At 46.6% G+C, this 27,871-nt stretch overlaps 1 protein-coding gene and 1 long non-coding RNA gene across 2 annotated transcripts; both read right to left on the bottom strand.

Moving 5' to 3' along the window:
• Positions 1 to 232: 232 nt before the first annotated feature.
• LOC114511677 (zinc finger protein 135) lies at positions 233 to 24,322 on the bottom strand. The gene is given in 5 exon segments (XM_036013506.1): positions 233 to 3,023; positions 15,663 to 17,376; positions 20,464 to 20,590; positions 20,744 to 20,826; positions 22,116 to 24,322. Coding segments are annotated over 5 exon segments (2,961 nt in total). The 5' UTR covers positions 22,123 to 24,322; the 3' UTR covers positions 233 to 1,993.
• On the bottom strand, positions 3,604 to 11,419 carry LOC114511250. The gene is made up of 5 exons (XR_004900323.1): positions 10,591 to 11,419; positions 8,807 to 8,892; positions 6,008 to 6,134; positions 5,252 to 5,438; positions 3,604 to 3,624 (listed from the first exon to the last, which is right to left on the bottom strand). It is a non-coding gene; the product is annotated as an uncharacterized LOC114511250 (long non-coding RNA).
• Positions 24,323 to 27,871: the final 3,549 nt, after the last annotated feature.

The raw sequence follows: 27,871 nt of genomic DNA, 5'->3' as shown, positions 1-27,871 counted from the left end.
TCATGCATAGTGACAGGTAGAGGGAGCAGTCCCTTAGAAAGCAGAAAGTGTGTTTCTATAGTTCCTGAGAAGGGCAGTATGTTATGTGTTTAGAGCAGGACCCTCATAATATAAATGGTATGAGTCAGCCTCATCATGCGCCCCTACCCAAAGATTTGGACTCATTTGTTGGCATGCGAGGGCCAAGAGTCTGCATGTATAACACACACACTGGTGATTTTCATGACAAAAGTTATGGGTCCCACTGTGAGAGACTATTTTTTCAGAAAAAAACAACCAAGGTCTATGTAGCTGGCACACAGACACCTGGGGTAGACTGAAATGCCAAAGGTGGGCAGATGCCCAATCTTTCAGCACCTTGTCTGTCACAATTAGGGTTTTTCTTTATGTGAAGAGTGATAGAAACCACTGGAATATATGAGGCAAGACTGACCCAATTGTATTTGTAGTAAAAAAGGTTCCCAACCTGATTGGTGTGCCTCAATTAGTTCGGTGTTGCTCTGCAAAGCCAAAGGTCACCCTTTCAATTCCTATTTAGGGTAAATGCCTGCGTTGGGGGTTTGGTCTGCAGGTGAGGCGCATATGAGAGGCAACCAATGTGTTTCTCTCTCATGTCGTTATTTCTTTCCAGCTCTTTCTCCCTCTAAACATAAAATTAAAAAGAATATCTACCAGAGTGTTATTAGTTATTATTGCCATGTGGCAATAGTCAAGAGTGGCAAAATACCTTAAGGGTCATGGGTGTCAGGGAGACTGCTTTTAGAAGATTTAAGGTTCATTGAAATACTATGGACTTTCCACTTACATGAACAAAAACTTATTAAACACCAGGATGAAGAATTAATGAAAAAAATGCCTCAAGAAAGGATTAACTTGCACATTTCACCAATAGCTGAATCTTGCAAAATATACCAACGTGGAAATGGTATTGCTTATGAGAAAGGACTTAGGAAAAATTGTGGTCTTTGTGTGCAATGGCACCATCTGTCTAATACCTGTGAGTGCTGTAAAGAAATTTACAGCACAGAACCAGCAAAAGCCATTGCAGAACCTGCAAGGAATTATGGAAGTTGTATTTCAAGACTTCCTACACAGATCTCTCCAATTCCATTGCATACAAGGATTAATTTATTGCAAAATAATGCCTATAAGTAATTTAAAATCTGTTTATAGTACAAGTTTTACTGATACTTTGTCATATGGGATTCAAATCTGTGACTGGTTGCTGAGTACCTCACTCTGTTTACACATAGACCAAAAAACTTTATACTGACAAAGTTCAGTATGTGTGGTGATTCCATACAGATGCCACTCGAATGTGTGGAAAACTGCCATTATTATTTTTATGGAGTATCAGTGTCAGTTTGACCATTCATAAGCAGTTCTCCCCACTCAAGAATTTACGGTAATGTTCAACGATAATAAAGTTGGACTGCAGTTAGTTCTTTTATTTTTAAAAAAGATATTTATTTTTAGAGAGATGGGAAAGGAGGTAGAAAGAGAGGGAGAGAAGCAATTGATCAGTTGACTCTCTCTCACCCCCAACCACGGACCTGGCCTGCAACCCAGGCATGTGCCCTGACCCGGCATCAAACTATGATTCAAACAGCAACCTTTTGGTTTGTGAGATGACACCCAGTTCACTAAGCCACACCAGTCAGGGCTGTACTTAGTACTTTTATAGGAAAAGCATTTGTTGGGGTTTTCACCATTGTGAAGATCTAAAGTGTGGAATCCAGTGAATCTGTAAAAGTCATGTCCAAATCCAATACATTGTTCCACTTCTCCTTTTGTGGATTCTATAACATACTATTGGTCACTCACATCTGAAGGTCTTCAACATTGTCTACACATTTCCCTACTGTCAGGATGATCTGTGGACTATACTGTGTGTGAAAGCGTGTGCATAAATGTCTGTCATCTTCCTTATGAGTATGTCTGGGTCAAGTGTAGGAAGGGATGAACTATGGCTTAAGGTTTCCTATGACTCAAATTATGTAGAGTGCCTGTTTCCAGTATGTGTTCTCTGGCCCTTTTTCAGGGAGGAGCTGTGTGTGAAGGACTTCCCACAGTCCCTGCACTCACATGTGTGGATTTTCCAGTGTTGAGTGAGGTGAGAGCTCTGTTTGAAGGATTTCCCACAATTTACACACTTGTATGGCTTTTCCCCAGTGTGTCCTCTCCTGCTGACTCAGGAATGACTGAAGGACTCCCCCCACTTGTTGCACATGTAGGGCTTTTCCTTAGTGTGAATCCTAAGGTGTTGTATGAGAGGGGAGCTCTGGCTGAAGGCTCTGCCACACTCATTACACTCATAGGGCTTCTCTCCTGTGTGGGTCCTCTGATGTAGAATGAGTGAAGAAAGCTGTCTGAAGGCTCTACAACATACGTTACACTCATAGGGCTTTTCCCCAGTGTGGATTCGCTGGTGGTTGGTTAGGGATGAGCTGTGGCTGAAGGCCCTGCCACAGTCACTGCACACATAAGGTTTCTCTCCTGTGTGGATCCTTTGATGTAGAATGAGTGGAGAGAGCTGGCTGAAGGCCTTGCCACAATCATTACACTCATAGGGCTTCTCCCCAGTGTGGATTCGCTGGTGATTGGTTAGGGATGAGCGGTGGCTGAAGGCCCTGCCACAGTCACTGCACTTATAGGGTTTCTCTCCTGTGTGTATCCTCTGATGTTGACTGAGGTGTGTGCTCTGCCGGAAGGTCTTGCCACACTGACTACACTCATAGGGCTTCTCTCCAGTATGTGTCCGCCTGTGGTGACTGAGAGATGAGCTGTGGCTGAACGTTTTTCCACATTCATTACAGCTGAATGGCTTCTCTCCTGTGTGAACCTTCTGATGCTCAGTCAGAAGTGTGTTGTGGCTGAAGGTTTTTCCAAACTCATAGCACTCATAGGGCTTCTCTCCCATGTGAATCCTCTGATGTTGAGTGATGTGTATGCTTTGTCGGAAGACCTTCCCACACTGACTGCACTCATAGGGTTTCTCACCTGTGTGAATCCACTCCTGTTGGCTGAAGGAGGACCTAAAATTGAAGGACTTCACACATTCGCTGCACTCATAGGGCTTTCCATCTGTGTGAGTTCTCTGATGCTGGATCAATGGTGCAATTTGATTGAAGGTCGTCCCACAATGCATGTACTTATAAAGTTTCTCACCAGTGTGGATTCTCTGGTGTTCTATGAGTGCAGAGCTGTGACTAAAGGACCTTCCACATTCCTCGTATCTGTAGGTTTTCTCTGTTGTATAGGTTTTCGGTTGCACATTTAATTTGGCATCTGGATTTTCCCTTTTTCCACGCATTCCCCATGTGTGGGAGCATTGTCTTTCAGGAGTCATGGGTTGAGTTGGGATATCTGGGTTCAGACTTAAGTTTTCCCCAAACCCATTCCCCAGTTGCTGCTCCTGAACAGATGCCTTCACAGGCTGGAAGTCTGCCTGTACCACATCATCAAGACTCTCACAATTCTGTACCCAGTGGCCCTCAGCATCTTCACACTCAGAGCCTGGCAGACCACTCCACAGGAACCTTTCTACAAGGACATTGTTGGATATTTTTTCAGAGGTGTCTTGCTTTGCAGCTGGCAATTTGGTTTTCGATCTAGTTTCTAAATCTGAAAGAAACAAAAAATGAAATTATCCTGTAATTGCTGTTTTGGGGGGAATAGTTTATCTATGGATAGGTGGATGGAAGAATTAAAGCAAGTTTCGAAAGTTTCAAAATGCAAGTGGCTTTGGCCATCTACCATACAGTTTTGTAAACCAGAGAAGGAAAGAGGGAGGGAAAATACAGAGAATAGGGAAGTCAATAGTATAAGGGGTACAAATGGAGATGACAAGGCAGGCACTGAGAATTTGGACAGGAGAAGATGCTGAGGATATAGTGAGACTTCAGGGAAAATCTCACCAGATGCCCAGGCTTAGAGGGAGCAAAGTGATGGCCAGGAAACAGAGTCTACCACACTAGATGGTGATGGAGGAAAAGTCGCCATATGGGAAGGACCACTCAGCCTTCCCATTGCTCAGAATCTCTTCTTGGAGGCCTCTCACTGTTGTACTGCCTCACCCAAGACGTAAAGAAACCCAATCTAGAATCTGCTGAAATGTCTGTCACCAGAAGGATCAATAAATAACTGTGGTATAGCCCTAGCAGGTGTGGCTCAGTGGATTGAGAACCAGCCTACAAACCAAAGGGTTGCTGGATTACCAGTCTAGGGCACACACCTGGGTTGCAGGCTGGGCTGCCGATGGGGGGCATGCAAGAGACAAGCACAGATTGATGTTGCTCTCCCTCTCTTCTCCCTCCCTTCTCCTCTCTAAAAATAAATAAATAAAATCTTTTAAAAAATTACTGTGGTATGTTAGAGCCCTTTGAGCTCATTTATTCTGTCTGTCTTCCTAACTGGGAGGATCCCATGGGCAAAGCCTTTGCCTGCCTTACTCACCACTGAACCCCCACCCTCAACAGGAGTCAGTGTATATGATGAAAGAAAAACACATGCACTCCCTCTCCCTCCTTCCTGGCAGAATGGCCTTTCTGCCCTGGTACCAAGCCTCCACTGTTGACACTGGACTGGCCTAAAGGTATGATGTGGACACCTTTCCCATTTATGCTCCACTCGACTGAAAAGTTAAGAGAGGAAAATTAATCAAGTGCAGAATATTGTCTCCCAAAGGTATTCACATCCTGAGGCCTGAAACTGGTGAGTATGTGGTCAACTTACATGTGAATGAGAAATTAAAGTTGCTGATCACCTGTGACTACCCTGGAGTTTTGGAATTTCCCCATGTAACCACAGGGTTCTTTTTCTTTTTCTTTCTTTTTTAATACTTTTAAAGAGAAGGGAAGGGAGGCAGAAACAGAAGGAGAGAAACATCCATGCCCAAGTGAAACATCTATTGGTTGCTTCTTGCACACCCCCAACCAGGGACCTGGCCCACAACCCAGGCACTGACTGGGAATAAGAACCTGAAACCCTTTGGTTCACAGGCATGTGCTCAATCCACTGAGCTATACCAACCAGAGCATTTTTAGTTATTTATTGTGTGTCCCTCTCCCCCACCAAGAATGTAAATCCAGGGAAGACGGGAACTTGGTCTCACTCAAAGCAAAATAGTGATTGGTGAATGTTCACTACAACAGTGAGTAGTCAGTTTTCTCTGAAGAATCTGAGATCAGATATAGAGAGAGACCTGTGGGGGTGAGTGGGGTCATTCCAGCCCTGAACACTGTCATCTTACCTGGACACACACCTTGTGGAACCTCCTCACCCACAGGCCATGGCTCTGCTTTCTGCTCCAGCAGGGAGATGAGCAGGGGCTTCGGGAGCCAATGTCCTGCTCAGGGTGAGATCCAGGCAGTGAGCATTTATGAACCATAACCCAAACCTCTGCCCACTCTCCCTTCACTCTTTCAGGACCCATGTGGCTGAAAACCAAAATAGGCCAGTTATTATGGTGGACATGTGACCCAGATCTGGCTAGCCAGTGAGAGATCTGCCTCTTCTGCTGCATGCTGGTAGCAATGACCCGTGTGGAGGGGATGTAGTGGCTGAAAGAAGACAACCCAGGGACCTCTGATGTGCACCCTGGATACACTCTTTTTTGCCTGTCTTGGAGCCAGGAAGGTATCATTTCAGCTTCAGAGGGTTCAAATGTGAGTAGTGGCAGAAAGAGGTGCAGAGGGAGGTGGTGAGGAAGGAGCAGGCTCCTCGCAACACAACAGGAAGATCCAGGTCTGGCCTAGGATTCTGAAGTTTTAGGATGCAGTGTGTGTCTCTTACGTGAGATGTCTTGTCTCTAGCAATTTCAGGTGAGATCTATAACGAACAAGGCAAAATATCCTCATTGATATTACCTAAACCAGAACAGCCTGGTCCCTCAGGTCCACGATACATTCAAAATACCGACTTTTAATTCGAGACTACCCCACTTTTAACCCAGGAAAATTAGAGTCCATATTGGGGGAGACCATGAGGGGCATGGGTACGGACTTACCCACAGAGACTAGGAGCCCAAAGGTCTCCAGCATCACATCACGGTACAGGGTCCTCTGGGCAGGTGTCAGCTGCCCCCACTCCTCCTGAGTAAAGTCCACGACCACGTCCTCAAAGGTCACTTGCTCCTGGAACATCACAAAGGAGTTTCCTCAGTCACAGTGAACCTGGCATTCGGTACTATGGGAATAGCAGGTGAACAGGGATATGCCCAAGTCAGGTGGGTGGAGATTCTTTCAAGGCTGAGGGTTTGGGTCAGGTTTTTAGGTGAGGCCTGGGGTCTGGGCAGTAGTAGGGGAAGGCAGCACCCCAAAACTGTTAGGCTGGAATCCTGCCTCATGCTTGTGGTCAAAATAACAACCTGACATGTCTAAGACATGTGCACAATGAATGAAATAAAGCCCCTGAAAAAGAGAAATTTAAAAAATCTTTGGGATGGAGATCTTTCTAACCCTAATCCTTTATCTTTATGTTTTACAAAATGTAAATTACCCCAAAGTTAGTGTCTTAAAACAACGGCCATTTATCATCTCATTGTCCTGTAGGTCAGAATCGAGCACAGTATGGATGGGTTCTCTGCTCAAGTCTCACGGGGCTAAAATCAAGGCATTAGTCAGAGTGTGTTTTTTTCAGGCGCTCTGGGGGGGAAATATGTTCCCAGAGCCATTCTTGTTGTTCACAGAAACAGTTCATGAGGTTGTAGGATTGAGGTCCTGCTAGCTGCTGGTCAGAGGTCCCCCTTAGCTTCTAGAAGCCGCTCCTCAATTGACAGCTCACAGCAAGGATATATGCTTTCTTTTGGGCCAGTCAGCATGCGTCTCTCCAACTTCCTCCTGCAACCAGCCAGGCCAGGGAAAAACACTGTGCCTTTCAAAGGCTTGTGTGATTACGTCAAGTCTACCTAGATCACCTCCATTTCTTCAGGCCAGTCATGTTATAACATAATGTAGTCACGAGAGTGCTATCATTATATGAACAGGCTCTGGGGATTATGCTTGCACACAATAGAGGTAGGAAATTTGGAGCCCATCTTAGAATTCTGATGACCACATTTCTCTCCAAAAATGAAATGAGGTGTTCAATTAAAAAGGTGTGAACTGGACACTTGGGGGCAATGCTGTCTAGACCCTGTACCCAGCCCCAGGCATCTCTTTAACTGCTATGTGCCTCCCTGCTCTCATCTTTAAGTTAATGAGAACTCCGAGAGGCCTGTTGGGAGGAGTGAAGGAATTAATGCAAAGTGTGTATCCTGTGCACAGTGCATAGCAGGTGCTTTATCTGTGGGCATCACTCTTCAGACTGGTTTGCTATGGACTCACAAGGTTTTAAATGTCTTTCACTAACTTTCCTTATTTTCACCACATTTTCCACATGTACTAGGTTTCCCTCAGTGGTTATTTGGGGTACTACTGAGTGCAAGTCACTGTTCTGGGCACAGCAGGCGCTGTGGAAACAAGAGGCACACATACAAGCCCAGTGGCGTTTGTATGCCGGTTGCAGGGACAGGGAGCTAGCAATCTAAAATCCCAGGAGGGTCAGTGCTCTGGAGAAAACGGGAGGGATGCTGCTGGGCCAGCCACTCAGACATCTGGAAGAAGTCATGAAGGTAACAGGATGTGTGCTGGGCATTATGGGCCCCAGAGTGGGCAGATGGTCATTTCTGGGCACTCCTCAAAGTGGTGGGAACTTAGGAGATGACTTGTTCATGTACCTTGGTTTCCTCCTCATTCCACCTCATGGAGCTGATACAGGGGTTGATTAGGGTCACATGTGTCCAACACTGACCACGGAATTCAGAATGTTCATTTTTCCACCTATTCGTAGATTGCCTACTTTACATAGAGTGTTTGCTGGGCCTTTGCAAATGGAAAAAATGGCCAGAATTACTTCCCAGGCCCCCGGCATCTGCTCTAGGAGACCTTGTCCTCAGTCTTCCTGCTATGTATGTGCCTGCCTTTTGTGAAAAGTGGTTGTTGTGGTCCCATTCAAGCCCTTTGTTCATGCTATTCCTTCTGCTTGGAACATTCTTTGTGTGACCTCTCACCTCAGTACCCCTTCTCCCATAGGTCTTTGCTTTGCTTCTGGGCTTCTTCTTCACAGAGGCCTCCCAGGTTCCTCTAGTTCACAGGTGGCAAACACAATGCCCACCAGCCAAATCCAGCCCTTCACCTTGTTTTATCCAGCCTGGCACCTTGTTTCTACCCAGCAGCAGCACTGAGCTCTCGCTTAACTGTTAAGGAGTAGTTACATTTATACAGTCCTAACATTACATTCAGCCTTTTGGAGGCAAAACTCGAGGCTGATGTGGCCCCCTCATTTTCATGTGGATGAAAATGAGTTTGAAACCCCTGTTGTAGTTAATGCCTGTTACACAAGCCCTTCCTCTTCTGGGCCTCATTTTCTGTATAACTTCACATGTTTTACATTGCTCCAGAGGGTTGTGAGTCCCTCAGAGACAGAGATTTCTGCTCCCTTCTCTGTTCCTGCACCTGCAACTCCTGAAATGGTGCCTGGACCAGTGCCTGGACCTCAGCTGGTGCTCACCACACATCTGCCTAGTGATGAAGAGAGTGAGCTGGCCCATCAGTGGGACGGATGATCAATGACAGCCAGGCAGCAGGGGCAGGCTAGGGAATCCACCAGGTCCTCAGAGTAAGATCTGAAGGAGGACACAGAGTTGGCTAAAGGACATTCCTGGCAGGGGGCAGAGTGAGGACAAAGGCTCTGAGGCCAGTTGAGCCTGGTGGGAACCACAGGCCAGAGCCTGGGAGGCCCATCCTGACAGTGGTGATGTACTCACCAGCAACCCCACATCCAGGAACCCAGCAGTCATTCCCTCCTCCTCTGGTCTCTTGCAGGAACAGCCGGCTTTTTCTGCAGGCAGTTCTGGGGGAAAATGGGGTGTGAGACAGTGAATAGGTATCTGTGGTGACCAGAGGTCCCAAGCATCAGAACCCCTACCTGGAGGTAGAAGGAGCTACTGCTGTCAGAGCCTGGAGCCCAGCACCCAGCCAAACCCAACAGCAGTGTCCCTCAGCTTGGCATTTCCCAAGTGCCTGCTGTGAGCCAGGGCTGCTCTTAGTGCTATTGAAGAATGACCTCAGATTTACTTGTGCCATTCCAGACAGAAAAACTGAGAACCAGGGTGGGCAATGGGGACATCCCTGGTTACTCAGATGATTTCCAGGGTGATGAGTATTTCTGTTGTCATGACAGGGAACCAGACAGTTTGGGTTCCCTGGACACTGCTTGCTGTGGCTGTTTCCTTCTCTCTTAAAATAAGGGTGGTGACCTGAGATAGAGATTACCAGAACTGCAGTGGAAAAAAAGGCGCTGTCTGGGTGGCTCAGTTGGTTGGAACATCGTCCTGTATACCAAAAAGTTTCAGGTTCAATTTCCAGTCAGAGCACATACACATACCTAAGTTGTGGGTTCCATCCCCTGTTGGGAGACAACCTATTGATATTTTTGTCTCACATAGATGTTTCTCTTACTTTCTCTCACTTGAAAATCAGTAAATATTGCCCAGGTGAGGGTTAAACATAATAAAAGTAAGTGAAAATGGAGCAAAACAGCAGTATACACATGATAGTGATGGAAGGAGAAGCCTCATGATTCACTGAGCGCCTGTTTACGCCTGCGATATACATACTATTCCTCATTTCCTGTGGTTGACAAGCTTGACCCTGTGCGATAGCCCATAATGAAACTCAGGCCCAAGGCAGGATGCATTTTCTTGTCGCTGCATCTTCCATTGATGACACTGACTCTGCATTTCGATTCTGCCTCATCCCATTTGTGCTGTGTTGTCCTCACTGCAGTATTTGTGGTAGGCGTTATCTTTGTGCAGAGGCTCCTGGGCATAAAACCAGATGGCACCGAGGAGGACATCTAAATACATGTTTGATGAATTAAAGAATGGATGGTGCCTAGCATGCAGTTAGTGCTCAATAGTTTTATTTTTTTAAAGATTTTATTTATTTTTAAGATAGAGGAGAACGGAGAGAGAAAGGGAGAGAAAGATCCATGTGTGGTTGGTTGCCTCACACGCGCCCCTAGGGGTCCTGGCCCCCAACCCAGGCCTGCGCCCTGGCGGGGGAATCAAACCCGCCACCCTTCGGTTCACAGGCCAGCCTTCGATCCACTGAGCCACACCAGCCAGGGCAGGAGTTTTATATAATGAGTCCGTTTTCTGAGTTCTAGGCGACTGGGATTAAAGTCTTGTTTTTGTTTTCCCCTCACCTTCAACCTTCAAGGAGGAAATGCCCCTCAAGAAGATAAGCCAGAATTTGACTCCGTGGTAGGAACAGCTGCCTTCCCCACCCTCGGAAGGATGCAGATCAAGTTGGCTCCAGTTTCTGAAAGGACAGCCCGCTGCCTGTAGGCTTTCCTTCACTAGTCGGGGACTCCGACCCTTTTCGCCAAAGTCTCGAGCCCACCCCAGCCCAAACCTCCCCGGAACCTGGAACACCCTCTTACCAGGCCCCGCCCACTCGGCCCAGCACCGCTGCCGGGGAAGCGAGCTACCCAGGATCAAGAGAACAAAGGGGAAAATGACACAATCATGCAAGGTTTGGTACGCACCACGCCTGAAGCTCCAGCGAGGTGGCGGGATCCTCTGCCTGCGCGACAGTCCCTGACGTGTACACCACGTATCTCGTTGACCTAACCAAGTCCCCTTAGCGAACTGGTCAGAACTGCGCCTGCGCAGTTGGGCGACTGGGACCACTGCCCCTTGTGCTCGCCTAGTTACTCCAGATTGGTCGTACCTGGATTCTGGAACCACTGTAGCAAGGTCAGAATCCGGGAAGACTTCGTCAACTTCCGTCTGTCTCAGCGGTTCCGCCTGGGACCAGGCCCACTTACCGTTACACCGCAGGACAAAGGCTGCGGATCTTAGCGTTATTCAGCCTGAACTACATTACCCATAGAGAGGCGCGCGCGCTTCCTGTGGATTCCGCGTTCACCCCACCCACGGCAGCGGCCTAAACCGTTAAACTGGACTCCAAAGTCTGCCGCCAGACCCCCATGGACCGTAGCGCTGCCGTTCCACTGGAAACCTCCCAAGCGCAGCCTTTCAACCACCGGTGGGACAAAGTCCACGTTCGCTGGCTGGGACTGAGCCTGCACAGACATGTATCAAACTACCACTCCCAGAAGCAGCCGCGCGAACTTCCGGCCGTTTACTTGTTCACCTGACCTTGGACCGAGGCCTCACCTGTTAGGCTGGAATCCAAGTTCTGCTCCCAAACACCACTGGCCTCGTCGGCGTCACTGACCCCCATGAAACTTCCCATTAGGCACTGTTTTGTGGAGCGGCAGGACGAAGCCCAGGCCTACCATTCTCAGGGACTGCACCCACGTTCATCGAACTACATATCCCAGGTTGCCTTGCGTGGGTTCAGTGCGCAGGTTCCCCCACCTGTAGTATTCCTGGCCGTAGTTCGATTCCTAACACTTGTACTTTTGTCCCCTTCATAAATATTCTCTTTCCGCCCGCAGCATGGCAGTCCTTGTGGTTGTCCCAGCTTGGAGGAGAGACAGAGACAAAAATAGAAGGGGTAATAAAGAGGGAATACTGATGGAATAAAGGCAAAGTTGATTGTTCTTGGGTTTCATTCCGGGAGACAGTAAAAGGTCCGGTTTGTGTCAGCCGGGACACGTCATTATTCTCCCAATATACAGAGACTTCTGGACATTGACATAATATTTAAGTTTGTCTCTTCAATGGAATACAGAAAGCACATCGCAACATTTGTTTGCATTTCATACCAGCAAAATGTCTTTGAGAATGTGGCATGTTTGAAATCCATGCTGAAGACCAAAGAACGCTGAGGTCCATTGTGCTGCCGCATTTTGCTCGGGAGTTGCAGTCCATAGCGTTGGGGAATTGGGGCCTGGTGGCTGTCACAATGGACTATGACTCCCAGGAGGCTTTGCTCATGTGCCCCCCCCCCCCCCCATTCAGTTGCAGTCTACTTTGTTCAACTAACTGACTGTCAGGAAGAACAACTGAACGGGTACGGTGGAACCTTCCCGGAGAAATAGTAGGAGCCTCAAGCTGTCAGAGATTGCTATCTGGTGGACACAGTAAACACGATTCCCTATAACTCCTGGAATTCTCAAACCAAGGATTCCGTGACACTGTGGAGCCGCCGGCCACAGCTTTCTGAATGCCGGGGCACCCGCTTAACAGTAGCCCTTGGGAATTATAGTGAGCAAAACACTTATACGTGTGGCCTCAGCTTTATAAGTGTTGGTGGGGGAGTCAACTCTAGCACTCCCAGAGGTCTCCTCTCCCGTCGTAATCGGGCAGTCCACTGTTGGTTCCCTCGCTGGGAAGGGCACCCAGGCATCGTATCTTTGGGAAGTAGAACCAGGCTCTAGGTGGATAACTGCGCCTCCAGGTGGACAAGTTTAGTATAACCATGATTCCTTAAAACGGAGAATTCTTAAACTCAGGTTTCTGGGAGCTGCCCACTGTTCCCTTCCGGAGGTCGGAAAGCACAAGGAAGCAACCTCTCGGCAATGTAGTGAGAAAAAACCTTCGACGTACGACCTGCATTAAGCGGGAGTGCCTAGACTTCAACTCCCAGAAGGCGTTGGACTTCAACTTCCAGAAAGCGTGGCTCCCAAATGAGTTGGATTGTCTGTGGCTGTCCACTGCCTCCTTACTTGGAAGGGCCACAGTACCCCGAAGCCTTTTGGGGCAGCAATAGAAAGTGCTAGTTCGCCACCTGGTGGACAAGGTTGGTGTAATCATGATTTTCTATAACTCCTAGATTTTTCAAACCCAGGCTTCCTGGACTCTGCCAAGCTGTCCACCCTTGCCCTTCTGCAGGTTCAGACGCTTACTCAAACGTAGCCTCTGTGAATTATATATAGAGAGAGGTGTCTCAGTGAGTCTTGGTCCTGGCTGAGTGTCCCGGAATGCCCGGTTCCTACCCCACTGGCCCTCTGGAGGGATACCTGCACCACTAGCATCTCCTGGGAAATGCAATTGGGCTCAATGGTGAGGATGCTGACAGCTCAAAACTTGACCTGTTAATTTACTGAATCCTAAAATAGTTTCAGAGTGGCTTTTCTAAAACCACTACAAGACAATAAACCTACTAAAAATATTTCAGGATTTTTTACCTTTTCCCTAATCATCACTACCACCACCACCATCCTGTTGGAGACACGGTAAAGCTTGTAAGTGGACGCTTTCTTCAACAGACAAAAAACAACCAGACCTTCCCACTCATTCTCAGGGGAAGTTGGATTGGTCCAGGAATTAGCAGCAAAGGGTGTGTGCTGAGGGTCTCAACTACTATCCAAATGTGCAAGCACATGGAACATTGACAAAAGTGCAGCAAACAGGAGGTATCAGAAGGTGGCCCAAATCTCACTGATGGTATTTGGAAAGCTGAAAAATGTACAGTCCATGGGGCTCTGAGCCACAACTCAAAGGGATGTCAGATATCTGGAGGGCAAGGGGCAGGCCAAGGTAGGCTAACACAAGGAACAGGCAGAGTTCATGGGGTAGGGAAAGGTAAATCACATACATGGTAACCTGGCATTTCATGGGAAGAAATCTTTAAATACCATTATAAACTGAATTGCAACCACATGTTGAAGTCCAAACCCCCAATGTGACTATTTGGAGATAGGGCCTTTATGGAGATAATTTAGATCAATTAGGGCCATAAGATAGGGCCCTAATCCTACAGGGGCCAGTGAGGGTGACCTCCACCTTTAGTCTTCTGAGATTAATAGTCTTTAACACAAACAGAGATGTGATTGTCACGTGTACTACAAAGTCTCTGGAAAGAGTTCCATGAAAAAGATTTATGTATCAGGGACAGAGGATATGTGACAATGTAGAGGGAGCAGCCCCTGAAAAAGCAGATAGGGTGTTTCTTCAGTCCCTGAGAAAGGCAGCATGTTGTGTTTACAGCAGAACCCTCATAGTACAGATGATACAAGAATCAGCCTCATTATCCCTACCCCCAAATTTGGCATCATTTGTTGGCATGCAAGGCCCAAGAGTCTGCATTTATAACATACACACTGGTGATTTTCACATGACAAAAGTCATGGGTCCTACTGTGAGAGACTGTTTTCCAGAAAAACAAGATCTAGGTGGCCAGCAGAGGGACACCTGGGTTGGACTGAGACCCAGAGGTGGGCAGATGCCAAATCTTTCAGCACCTTGTCTGTCACAGTGAGGATTGTCTCTTTATCTGGAGTGATAGGAACCACTGGAATGTATGAAGCAAGAGTAACCCAATTGTATTTGTATTACAAACAATCTTCCAGAGTGTTATTAGTTACTATCGCTGTGTGGCAATAGTCAGAGATGGCAAGTCATTATTTAAGGGTTATGGTTTTGGGACACTGCTTTTAGAATATTCAGGGTTCCATGAAATACTATGGACCTTCAAATTAAATTATAAAGAAACCCAAAAGCTTATTAAACACCACAAGAATCAATTAAGAAGCACTTCAAGAACAAATTAATTTGTACGTTTCACAGATAACTAAATCTTGCAAAATATAAGGTTTCAACATGGAAGTCCTATTGCTTATGATGGGACTTAGGAAAAATCTTGGCCTTTTTGTGCAATGGCACCATATGTCCAATGCCTGTGAGTCCTGTAAAGAAATTTATAACCAGAAAAGAGCAGCAAAGCTATTGCACAACCTGCAAAACTTCATGGAACTTAAATTTCAAGAGTTCCTATATAAAATTTCTCCAGTAGGGCTTATTATAAGGCTTAATTTATTGTAAAATAATGCATATAACTAATTTAAAATGTTTACGCTACTCTGATACTTTGTTGTATGGGATTCAAATCTGTGAGACTGGTTGCTATGTACCTTGAACAAATAATTTACACATAGATTGCAAAACTTTCTACAGAGACAGGCAAGTATGCATTGTGATTCCATACAGATCCCACTTGCATATGTAGAACACTCTGCCGTATTGTTTTTAGGAAATATCAGCATCAATCTGCACCATTCATAAGCACTTCTCCCCACTCAAGAAGGTAATGTGAAATAATGATAAAGTTGGACTGCACTTGGTTCTTTTACATGGAAAGCATTTGTTGGGATTCACACCATTTTGAGAATCTAAATTTTGGAATCTGTTGAATCCTTAGAAGTCATGCCAAAATCCAATACATTTTCCCACTTCTCTTTTTTTCTTTTTAAAAAATCTCACCTAAGGACATTTTTTCCACTGGTTTTACAGAAAGAGGACGGGATAGGGAAAAGAAGAGAAATACCAACTGCCTCCTGTCTGTGCCTGGACCAGGGATCAGATGCACAGACTAGGTGTGCCCTGACTGGGAAATTGAACCTGCAATCCTTTGGCTATGGAATGACACACCAACCAAGACACTCAGAATAGGGCTTACCAGCTTCCCTTTTCTGGGTTCTATAATAGAGCATTGATGGACACTCATTTGAAGGTCTTCAACATTGATCATCTCCACATTCCCTTACAGTTAGGATGACCTGAGGAGTGTACTATGTGTGATGACATGTGTATAAATGTGTCATTTTGAATATGGGTATGATGAATATGGGTATGATGGTCAAGTGTTGGAAGGGATGAACTATGGCTTAAGGCTCCCTATGCCCCAGTTCATATAAAGTGCCTCTACCCAGTATGAGTTCTGTGGTGCTTAGTCAAGGAAGAGCTGTGTGTGAAGGCCTTCCCACAGTTCCTGCACTCATACGGCTTCTCGCCAGTATGGATCCTCCGGTGCTGAGTGAGGTGAGTGCTCTGCCTGAAGGATTTTCCACAATCTGGGCATTCATATGGCTTTTCCCCAGTGTGTGTCCTCTCATGCTGGCTCAGTGATGAACTGTGACTGAAGGACTTCCCACACTCATTGCATGCATATGGCTTTTCCTTGGTGTGGATTCTCTGGTGCTCTATGAGTAGGGAGCTCTGGCTGAAAGCCCTGCCACACTCATTACACTCATAGGGCTTCTCTCCTGTGTGGATCCTCTGATGCTGAATGAGTGGAGCGAGCTGGCTGAAGGCCCTGCCACATTCGTTACACTCATAGGGCTTCTCCCCAGTGTGGATTCGCTGGTGCTTCGTTAGGGATGAGCTGTGGCTGAAGGCCCTCCCACAGTCACTGCACACATAAGGTTTCTCCCCTGTGTGTATCCTCTGATGTTGACTTAGGTGTGTGCTCTGCCGGAAGGCCTTGCCACACTGCCTACACTCATAGGGCTTCTCTCCTGTGTGGGTCCGTTCATGCTGGCTTAGGGATGAGCTGTGGCTGAAGGTTTTTCCACACTCATTGCACCCATAGGGCTTCTCTCCAGTGTGAATCCTCTGATGCTCAGTCAGGAGTGTGCTCTGGCTGAAGGCTTTCCCACACTCATTGCACTCATAGGGCTTCTCTCCTGTGTGTGTCCTCTGATGCTGAATCAGTGGTGTGATCTGGGTAAAGGCTTTTCCACACTCATGACACTCATAGGGCTTCTCACCAGTGTGGATTCGCTGGTGCTTAGTCAAGGATGAGCTGTGGCTGAAGGCCTTGCCACACCCTGAACACTGATAGGGCTTCTCCCCGGTGTGTATTCGCAGGTGCTGGGTAAGGTGGATACTTTGTCGGAAGGCCTTCCCACATTCACCACACTCATAAGGCTTCTCGCCTGTGTGAGTCCGCTCATGTTGGCTGAAGGAGGACCTAAAACTGAAGGACTTCCCACACTCTCTGCACTCGTAGGGCTTCTCACCCGTGTGAGTTCTCTGGTGCTGGATCAGTGGGGCAATTTGGTTGAAGTTCCTCCCACACTGCATGCACTTATAGGGTTTCTCACCAGTGTGGATTCTCTGGTGTTTAGTAAGTGCTGAGCTGTTTCGGAATCTTTTTCCACATTCATGACATTCATAAGGTCTCTCTCCTGTGTGCGTTCGGTGGTGTTCGATGAGTGCAGAGCTGTGACTAAAGGACTTTCCACATTCCTGACATCTGTAGGGTTTCTCTGTTGCAGAGGTTTCCTGTTGGACATTTGAGTTGGGATTCTCCCTTTTTCTATGCATTCCCCATATGTGGGAGGCTTGTCTTTCAGGAGTCATGGGTTGAATTGGGAGATCAGGGCTCAGATTTAAATTTTCCCCAAGCTCATTCCCCAGCTGCCGCTCCTGAATGGATGTTGTCACAGGCGTGAAGGCTGCCTGAATGCCAGCGCAATAAAGACTCTCAAAACTCTGTTCCCACTGGCCCTCAGCATCTTCAGGTTTATAGCCTGGCAGACCATACCACAGGAACCTTTCTACCAGGACATTGTTGGATATTTTTTCAGAGATGTCTTGCTTTGCAGCTGGCAATTTGGTTTTTGATCTGGTTTCTAAGTCTGAAAGAAACAACAACAAAAAAATGGAGTTGTCCCTTAATCTCTGTTTTGGGAATAACAGTTTGTGGATAGGTGGTTAGAAGAATTAAAGTGACAGTTTTGAAAGTTTCAAACACAAGTGGCTTTGCTCACTTAACCATATGGCTTTACAAACCACAGAAGGAAAGAAGAGGAAGAGAACAGAAGGAAAGAAGAGGAAGAGAAAGTACAGAAAACAGAGGAGGGGAGTTGGTATTAAGGGGTAAAGATAGAGTTGGCAAGGTGGTCACAGAGAATTTGGGCAAGAAAAGATGCTGAGGAGATAGTGAGACTTCAGATGCCCAGGACTGGAGGGAGCAAAGTGATGGTCAGGCCTCAGCTAACACAGCATTGACCATGCCAGGTGGTGATGGAGAAAAAGCCACCATGTGAGAAGGACCATTCATTTCTCCTGTTGCTTAGAACCAGTATCATCTTGGAGGCCCTTAACTGTTGTATCACCTTGCCACAGATGTAAAGAAACCCATCATCTCCCCAAAGTGGAAACTGCTGAACTATCACCAGGACAATCAATAAATGACTGTGGAGTAGCCCTTTGAGATGGTTTATTCTGTGTCTCACTAGCTAGGAGGACGCCGGGGGCAGGGCCTTTGCCCACCTTACTAACTAGTGTACCTCCACCCACAACAGGCACGAACAGATGTGCTAAATGAAAAGCACGTGCAGTCCCTCCCCCTTCTTCCTGGTAAGAGGGCCATTTTGCCCTGGTACACAGCCTCCAACCCAACACTGGACTGGTGTAAAGGTGCATGATATAGGCACATTTTCCATTTATGCCACACTCCATTGTAAAGCTAAGGGGAAGAAAACAGTCCAGTCAAGTGCAATTGTCAGCACAGTGTCTTAGAAAGAACCTAAGCCCCGAACCTGGGAGTATTCTATGACCTTGCATGTGAACAACAAATTACGGTTGCTAATCATTTGCCATTAGTCCATCACTGAGATTATCTTGGATTTTTGAGGTGGCCCCCCTGTAACCACAGGGTTCTAAAATGTGAAAGGGGCAGGAGAGTCAGGGTCAGGGTGACCTGATGTATTAAGATCTGACCAGCCGCTGCTGGCGCTGAAGATGGACAAGACCGTGTGTCCAGGAATGTGGTAGCCTCAAAAGGCTGGAAAATGAATGAAAATGGATTCTCCCCAGACCCTCCAGAAGGAATACTGTTCTGATGATCCCTGAATGCAGCCTAGTCAGACCCATTTTGGACCTGGTTCTTCTAGAACTATAAGATCATTTGTTACTTCAAGTACTGCATTTGTGGTAATTCATCACAGTGGCAACAGGAGACTAATATACCGGGTGAAAGCTGGTTGTTATTATTATTTTTATATTATATTTTCATTTATTTGTCTGTTTAGAGAGGAGAACGGAAGGAGAAAGACAGGGAGAAACATCAATTGGCAGCCTTTCATACATGATCTGACTAGGGACCAAATCAGCAACCCAGGCATATGCTGTGACCAGGAATTGCACCAGAGGGACAACCTCCAACCAACTGAGTTACTCTGGACAGGACTGCAGGCTAGTTATTATTTGAGAGAGGGGAAACCCTGCTGTGACTTCCCTCCCACACACTGTACATCTTTCTGGGGCATTGGCTAAGGGCTACTGCTTACATGCATTCATGGCTTGATGCCAGTGGGAACAGTCTGCTAGAGTGCAAAGACACCCCCACTTCTTATAGAGGTGCTTGCCAGTCTTGGGAGCTGGGCAGCAGGTATGAAGAGCAGAACCACCCAGCCAATCTACAAGCACGTGGAAGAGCCAGGACACACAGATGCCTGAGTCATAAGTGAGCACTGAAGTTTAAAGCACTGAGGGTGGAGTGTCTGTTACTCATTAAGAAACTTGCACCCCCCAACCCCTGCCAGTGCCTCTGTGCCTGCTGTTTCTTTCCCCTGGAAGCTGTTTTCCCAGATTGTTTTATGGAGTCCCTGTTCTCACAATTCAGGCTTTAGCTCCCATGTCATCTTGGCTCTCTCATCTTTCTGCTCAAGTCCTCCCCTTAATTCTAGTCTCCACCTCCTCACCTACTTTCACTTTCTCAGCATTCACCATAATCTGTCACCATCCTATTCACTGTTGTTATTATATTTTTAGTTATTTATTATGTGCCCCTCTCCCTCCTCAAGAATGTAAATTCAGGGAAGACAAGAACTGTTCTCGCTCAAGGCAGAATGGTGGTTGGTGAGCATTCACTAAAAATTGAGTAGTCAGTGTGCTCTGAGGAATTTGAGATCAGATATGGATCTCAGGGATCTTTAGAGGTGAGTGGGGTCCTCTCAGCCCTGCACACTGTCATCTGACCTAGACACACACCTTGTGGGACCTCTTCATCCATAAGCCATGGCTCCACCTCCTGCTCCAGCAGGGAGATGACGGGAGGCTTTGGAAGCCAATGTCCTGATCAGGGGGAGACTCAGGGCATGAGCAATTGTGTACCAGGGCCCTTCCCAATCCTCTGCTCGCTGACCTTTCAGCCTTCCAGGACCCAAGTGGCTGGTAACCTCAAAGACCAAAGTTTACTGTGGTAATAGACTCCAGTGTCCTTCCACTGTCAGTACCTGACCCCCACCCCTAGCTCAGTGAGGGACATGTGACTCCCACCTGGGAACCCAGAGAGAGCTCTTCTTCCACTGCCACTGGCAACAATGACCACTGTGGCAAGGACCTTGTGGCTGAACAAGATGGCAGTACCCTTCTGTGAATGGTGGCAGAAAGAGGTACAGAAGGAGGAAGTGAGGAAGGAGGGGGACTCCTGAGAGCAATAGAGGAAGACCCAGTTCTAGCCTGGGATTCTGCAGTTCTGGGACCCAGTGTGTCCCTCTTACCAGACATATCCTGCCTCTGGCATTTTCAGGTGGCATGTGTAACTTGCAGGGGAAACATCCTCATTGATAATCCCTAAATCTAAATAGTGTGTTCCCTCAGGCCCAAGACACATCTAAGTTATCTGCGTTGAATGCCTAGACATACTCCCACTTTTAATCCAGGAGAATTAGAGTCCACACCAGAGGAGACCATGAGGGGCATGGGTGTGCCCTTACCCACGGAGACTAGGAGCCTGAAAGTCTCCAGCATCACACTGCAGTATAGGGTCCTCTGTGCAGGCTCCAGCTGCCCCCACTCCTCCTGGGTGAAGTCCACGACCACATCCTCAAAGGTCACTTGCTCCTGTAATATCACACAGGACTTTCCTCAGCCAGAGCAAGCCTGGCACTTGCTGCTGGTGGGAGCAGCTGGCCATGTGAGATAAGGCCAAGTTGGTTGTTGCGGGGGTTCTCTCAAGTCTGGGAGGCTGGGTTGTGAGGATGGTGGTGTACTCACCAGGAACCCTGAATCCAGAAGCCCAGTGGTCATTCCCTTCTCCTCTGGTCTCTTGCAGGAAGCCAGTGTCTCTACAGGCAGCTCTGGGGTGGGGAGAAGGGAATGTGAGACTGAGCCGGCATCTATGGTTACCAAAGACCCCAAGTGTTAGAACCCCTACCCAGAGGTAGAAGGAGCTGTGGCTGCCAGACCCAGGAGCCCAGCCCCCATGCCAAACCCGAGCAGTGTCCCTCAGCTTGGCATTTCCCAAGCACCTGCTGTGAGTCTGTGCTATTCCATGCACTGTCGAAGAATGATCTCAGATTTACCCACATCATTTCAAAGAGAGGGAAACTGAGAACCAGGGTGGGCAAGGGACATACTCCTTGTTGCAGATGACTTCCTGGTTGTTGATTATTCACTATCATGACAAGAAGCCAGACAGCTTATTACAATTACAATTATTTAATTCAATTACATAAATTAGAGTGTGAGAAAGTGAAAAAGGAGCAGAACAGCAGTTTACACATGACAGCGTCTTCTGCTGGGAGGGAAGCCTCACTTATCAGTGAGCACCTATTTAGCATCTAAGACATACATACTATTATGTTTTTGGTTTACAAGATCGACGCTATCTGATTGCCCAAAATGAAATTCAGGTCTAAGGTGGGATGCCTTTCCTTTGCTGCTGCATCTTCCCTTGATGACCTTGACTGTGTATCCCAATTCTGCCTCATCCCGTCTGTGCTGTGTTGTCCTCACTGCAGTATCCAGGGTAGCAGTTTTCTCTGTGCAGAGGTTCATGGACACAGAACAGGGCCTGACACTCAGGACACCTAATACGTGTTTGATGAATTAATAGAAGAGCATGGATGGTGTCTGGCATGCAGTCAGTGCTCAGTAAATTTCATATAATGAGTCTGTTTTCTGGGTCCTGGGTAACCTGGATTAAAATGTGTTTTTGGTCTCCTTTATTAGGAAGAGAAGGCTCCTAAGGAAGGCGAGGCTGCATTTCACTCCATGGTGGGACCTAGGCATTCCCCACTCTCAGAATCCCTAACGTCCCCACTAAAGCGGGCGATGGATGCAGGCCAGGCTCACTCCATTCTCTGAAGGGTCAGGTCGGCTATCTCTCCGATTGTGCCCCCAAGACACGGAAGACTGACCCCTGGTGCCAAAGATAGGACCTCACCCATCGTTCTCTGGTACCCTGAAACCCCCAACTCTACCAGGCCCCGCCCACTCGGCCTTGCTGCCCTTCCCCCGACGAAAGCCGCCAAGGCCCCGAGGAACAAATGGACTTGTCACAATCACGCACGGTTCAGTACACACCACGGCCGGAGACCCAGAGAAAACGCCGGAACCCCGACTAGGTCGACCTCAGCTGACCCACCGTCCATTCCCAATCTCGCTTATAGGCAGAACGACAGCACAAAGGCCCTGGTCGCTACTGCCCACGATTGCGCCTGCGCCAGCAGTCGGCGAACTACAGCTCCCAGATGGCAGCGCGCTCACATCCGGTTACTCCAGCTTGCTCCGCCCCCACACGGGACTCGAGAAGTGTATCAGCAAGGTGGGCAGCCGAGATTACCCTCGTGGACTCAGCCAGTCATTCGGCCCCAGGACCGCTCACTGTTAGATGGCCGCACAAAGGCCATGGCCATCGTTCAGTGGGAGCTTGAACTATATCACCCAGAGGGAGTCACGCCCTTGTCTGGTCATTTCGGTGTTCGCCCCGCCCAGGGCAACAGCCTGAACTGTTAGGCTGGGTTCCCATTCCTGCTCGCAGGCTCCTCCTTCCTCAGCATCATAGCCTCACCTGAAAGGTCCAACTGAAAGGTCTCTGTCGTACTTCGGAAGGACGAAGGTCACGTCCGCTAGTCGCTGAGACTGAGTCTACTCCAGTGGGCATCAAACTACAACTCCTGGAGGGCCACGTGAGAATTTCATCTGTAGCTTCTCCCTCTTGTGGGAGTATTTGCTACCGAAGTCCTGTACCTGGTACCAGTACTTATGTCTTCATAAATTTCGCTTTCTGCCTGCAGCATGGCGGTTCTTGTGGTCGTTTCCCCAACTGGGAGGAGATTCACATAAAGATGAAGGTGCCAAAAAGGGGGAGAAATGAGAGATATGGGGAGAAAGTTCGATTTTCCCTTCGGTTGCATCCCTGGAAACAGAGAAAGCATGGGTCAGGGTGGAGCATTACACACTTTATTTCTCTCCCAATGTGGAGGGACTCCCGGCAGGGACATAACATTTGAGTCTTTTTCGAATATAGAGAAAGGTCACGACATTTACTTTAATTCATTCCAGTATGGTGTATTTGTGTAGGCGGCATATTTGAAATCTTTGCTGAAATCTGAAGATCAGCGGAGGTGCCTCCAGCCTCGGGGTTGCCCATGGCCTTCTGGGAGGTGTGGTCCACAGCTCTTCCGGGAAGGGTCAAGCCCTGAAACAGTGGACCACAACTCCTTCGTTTTGTCAATTTGTCTGGAAGCGCCCCACTGTCTCCTACCATAGTGAGGAACACCCTTGCCGCAGAGCTTCTGGAAGAAGTATACGGGGTTCTACATATCTGATATCCACGCTTGGTGGAGACTGGTGTCACCGTGAGTCCTTGTAACCCGTGATTTTCAAGCCCGGGTTTTATGAACTCTGCAGAGTCTCCGACGCTGACTTTGTGAAATTCAGAATTCATGCCCAACCGTAGCCTCTCGGAATTAAAGCGGGAAAAAGCCTTCTCAGTGCTGCCTAGGGCTGGCCAGAGTGTCTGGACAACAAGTTCCAGAAGAGCCCATGTCCGGTCCAGGCCCAGTCGTGGGTACCTCACTGATTTTCTGGGAAAAGCAGTCTGGCTCTCTGGGCACTCAGTTGCCGGGACTGTAGGACTGGGGTAGGGCTGGGGCCATAGACCTACAACTCCCGTTAGCCCGGCTGCACGCTCTTATTGATCCTCTCCTCGTGGGGACTTCTGGTCGCGGTAGTTTTGCCTCCATCCTGGTTCTGGGGTCCAGCGGAGAAGCTGCTATAGGAGAACCCCCCCCACCCCGCACCCCCGTCCCAGAATTCACTTGGGCTTGGACTCACCTTGTCTGCCTGGAACCCTTCCCACTGAGGAACCGGGGGTGATAGGTCTCTGCATGGGAGGGGAAGTGCGAAGGGCTTGTCTCTCACCGGTTTCACCCCGGAGTCAGAGGAGACAGTTTTTGTGGGCTCGCAGCCATCTGTCCCAGGGTGCGTGGCCGAGTTCCCTAGCTCCTGACTGGCTAGACTTGAGGAGTTTGCGTTTTTTTCCCTCACAGCTAGGTGGGACCTTGCCTGGAAACCCCGCCCTTCCTCTGAATAGCGCCACAGCCTGTCACTCTGTCCACGGAGAGAAACAAGAAGCAGTAAATCTGAGTCGTGGGGTCCTTAAAGGTACCAACAAAGTCTTCTAGCCATTTAAGGTTGAGTCCCCAAACCTGCGGACCTAGAGGGCTTCAGCTACCAAACATTTAAAGACGGAATAATTCTGGTCTTCCCACCACCTGGAGTAATTTGTCTGGAAGAGGGAACATTTCTTCCCACTTGTTTATATATGAGTTGGTTGGTTCTTTAAAAAAAAAAAAAAATATATATATATATATATATATACACACACACACACACACATACACATTGATTTTAGAGAAGAGGAGGGCAGAGAGAGAGAGAAACAGCAATTTGTGGTTCGTTATTTTTGCATTCATTGGTTGCTTGTTGTGTTGTGCCCTCACTAGGATGAATGTGAAACTGGCTATTTGGACAATGTTTTAATCCTGAACAAAGAGGTCAGAGCATCTCAATTTTTATTTTTAATCCTCAAAGATATGTTTATTGATTTTAGAGAAAGAGGAAGGGGAAGAAAGAGAGAGAGCGAGAGCTCTCGTGCACTTGCAACATCAATGTGAGAGAAATATAGATAGGTTGCCTCTCACACACAGCCCATGCAGAGGATCAAATAGGGAACCTGGGTATGTGTCCTGACTGAGATCCAACCAGCAACCTTTTGGTGTAGAGGATGCCATTACAACCGACTGGACTATCTAGCCAGGGGAATCTCTGTGGGTTTTAATGATGCTAGCATGATTGTGATTCCAAAACCTGGACACTTTGTGGGGGGAAAGCAAACAAAAAGTCCCCAGGAATTAAGAACACCTTCCTTAGACTGTTGTGAGGATTAAGTGAGTTTCCAAGAATTGGGGTGCTTACTTAGTACAGCCCCCAGCCTGGAAAAATCTTGACAAATGTTTACATTGTCATCAGCAGATATTAACAATATCATTTTTTTATAGTTGGTGGTATAAAAAGGAAGGGAACTGTACATTTCCATTTTTCAGAAGATCACTAGTTGATTAAGAAGTAGGAAAGATTCTTAGGGGTCACATTTTCAGCCTTGTGGAGATCTCCTCTGAAATGGCTGACCCCAGGTACCTCCAGGAAGGCTCCTGTGTATCCCTGAGCAGCAGGATCCTTTATTTTTATTTTTATTTTATCGATTTTAGAGAGAGAGAACATCGATGTGAGAGAGAACCAATCAGTTGTGTCTCCCCACGCCAACTGGGAATTGAACCCACAACCTTTTGGTGTATGGGATAATATTCCGAACAGCTGAGGCACCTGATCAGGGCAAGTGGAATTGAGGACATCACTCTGTGTACCTGGGTCCTTCCTCATATGGTATGTACCCTTCTCTCTTCCCCTCACTGACCTTTGCAGAGATAAGAGTTTTAGTTCAGTATACATTTCGGTGACATTTCAGAAGCAGGTAACCTGGTCTTTAAAGTCAATGTTAGTGTTTTCCTTCATATCTACCATTTCTTGTACTGTTCATTGTCTTTGGCATACTCATATTTCTATCTGGAATCATTTTCCTTTAGCCTGAGGGATCTTTATCATTCCTTCTAGAGTGACAAAATTCCCTTACTTTGTGTTTGCCTGAAAATGCTTTTATTCCGTCTTCATTTTGGAAAGTTACTTTTGGTAGAGACTTTTAGGTTGGCAGTTTTTTTCAGTACTTTAAAGACACCATCTATTGTCTTCTGGACCCCATAATTTCTTTTGAGAAGTCAGTCTTCCAACTTATTGTTACTTTGAAGACTGGATCTTTGATTGTTTTAAATATTTTTATTTAAATTTTTTAAAAATTAATCTCTATTTTTTCCATTACCATTTAGCCCCCTTATACCTGGCTTCTCCCTCTTTTTTTTTTTTTAATCCTCACCTGAGGACTTTTTCATTGCTTTCAGAGAGAGAGAGGTGGGGGGGGGGGGGGGGGGAGAGGGGGAGGGAGAGAGGGGGAGAGTAAGGGAGAGAGAAATATATCGATGTGAGAGAGGAACATCAAGCAGTTGCCTCCTGCATGCACCCAGACCAGGGATGGAACTTGCAGCCTAATGGTGTGTGGGGCAACACTCCAGACTCCAACCATCCAAGCCACACTGGCCAGAGCTATGCACATTTTTGTGCAATGCTTTTAGTGGACCTATGTTTTTATTTCTTTTGGGTAAATATCTGGGAATGGAATTGCTGACTGATAGATTAACATGGTCTTTATTATTTTCTTAAAGATTTTATTGATTCTTAAAGAATATTTTATTTATGTATTTATGTATTTATTTTTAGAGAGAGGGGAAAGGAAGGAGAAAGAGAGGGAGAGAAACACCAATGTGTGGTTACCTCTCACACACCCTCAACTGAGGACATGGCCTGAAACACAGGCATGTGACCTGACTAGGAATCAAACCAGCAACTCTGGTTCTCGGGACAGTACTCAATCCACTGAGCCACACCAGACAGGGCGTATTTTTATTTTAGATTTAGCTTGTCAATCGGAAGTTATCAAACTTGTAAATCCACATCATTCCTACTTGAATTTTGACTTTTTTGCCTTAAATCTGTAGATCATTTTGGGAAGAATTTACATCTTGACATGTTGAGCCTTCAGTTTTGTGATCATGGTATATTTATTTAAGTACTTCAACTTCTCTTAGCAATATTTTGCAGTTTTTAGGTATACAGATCTTGCACAACTTTTAAATTTATTCCTAGGCATATTTTCGATGCTATTGCAATAGCATCCTTAATTTTATTTTCTAATTATTTGTTAGTGTATAAAAATAGAATTTACTTTTTTAAAGATTTTATTTATTTATATTTAGAGAACTGGGAAAGGGAAGGAGAGAGGGAGAGAAACATCAATGTGTGGTTGCCTCTTGCATGCCCCCTACTGGGGGCCTGGCCTACAACCCAAGCATGTGCCCTGACTGGGAATCAAACTGGCTACCCTTTGGTTTTCAGGGCCTTGCTCAATTCTCTGAGCTACACCAGCCAGGGCAGAATGTACTTTTAAATAGATCTTCTATCCTGTGAACTTGGCTAAAATCACTTACTTGTGCCAGTTATTTTGTCATTTTTCTTGGACTCTTTACACAGTTACGTTATATATAAATAAAGATAGCTTTGTATCTTCCCTTTCCAGTCTTTATGCTTTTCATTAAAGTCTCTATGCTTTAATGTTATTATACTGGCTAGGACCGCTAGTCCTTTTTTTTTTTTAAAAATGATCACAATTAACATAGTCAAACGTGCTGTTCTTAGGAATAGAATCCAATAGTTTTACAAATGTGTATGTGTGTTACCTATACTCCAATCCATATATAGAATATTTCCATCTCCTGGGACATGTCCTTTATTCCCCTTTCTAGTTAGTATTTCCCTCACGTGGCCACTGTTGTTCTGATACCTTCACCATAGATTATCTAGTGCAATATTGAATAAAAGTGATGAGAGTGGACATCCTTGCCTTGCTCCTGATATGAGGAAATAGCATTCAGTATGTCACCATTAAATATGATCCAGTACTCTTTAGCAGATTGAGAAAGTCTTATTTCTGATTTGCTGAGTTTTTATCAGGAATGGGTATTGTACTTTTATCAAATGCCCTATATGGACCTATTGACATGACCATATTTTTTTCTCCTTTGTTCTATTGTTTTCTGCTTTTTATTGTTATTTTTCCTTTATCTTGGTTTAATTTTCTTTCTTTTTTTCTGGCTTCTTGAGATAGAAGTTTAGGTCATTCATTTTAATCCTTCCTTTCTATTGTTTCTATATATTGCTACATACTTT

Source organism: Phyllostomus discolor, chromosome 12, assembly GCF_004126475.2.
Source record: "Phyllostomus discolor isolate MPI-MPIP mPhyDis1 chromosome 12, mPhyDis1.pri.v3, whole genome shotgun sequence".
In the NCBI taxonomy this organism is placed as follows: Eukaryota; Metazoa; Chordata; class Mammalia; order Chiroptera; family Phyllostomidae; genus Phyllostomus; species Phyllostomus discolor.
Note: the sequence above shows the minus strand (reverse complement) of the source record. Positions and strands in the feature narration are given on the sequence as shown.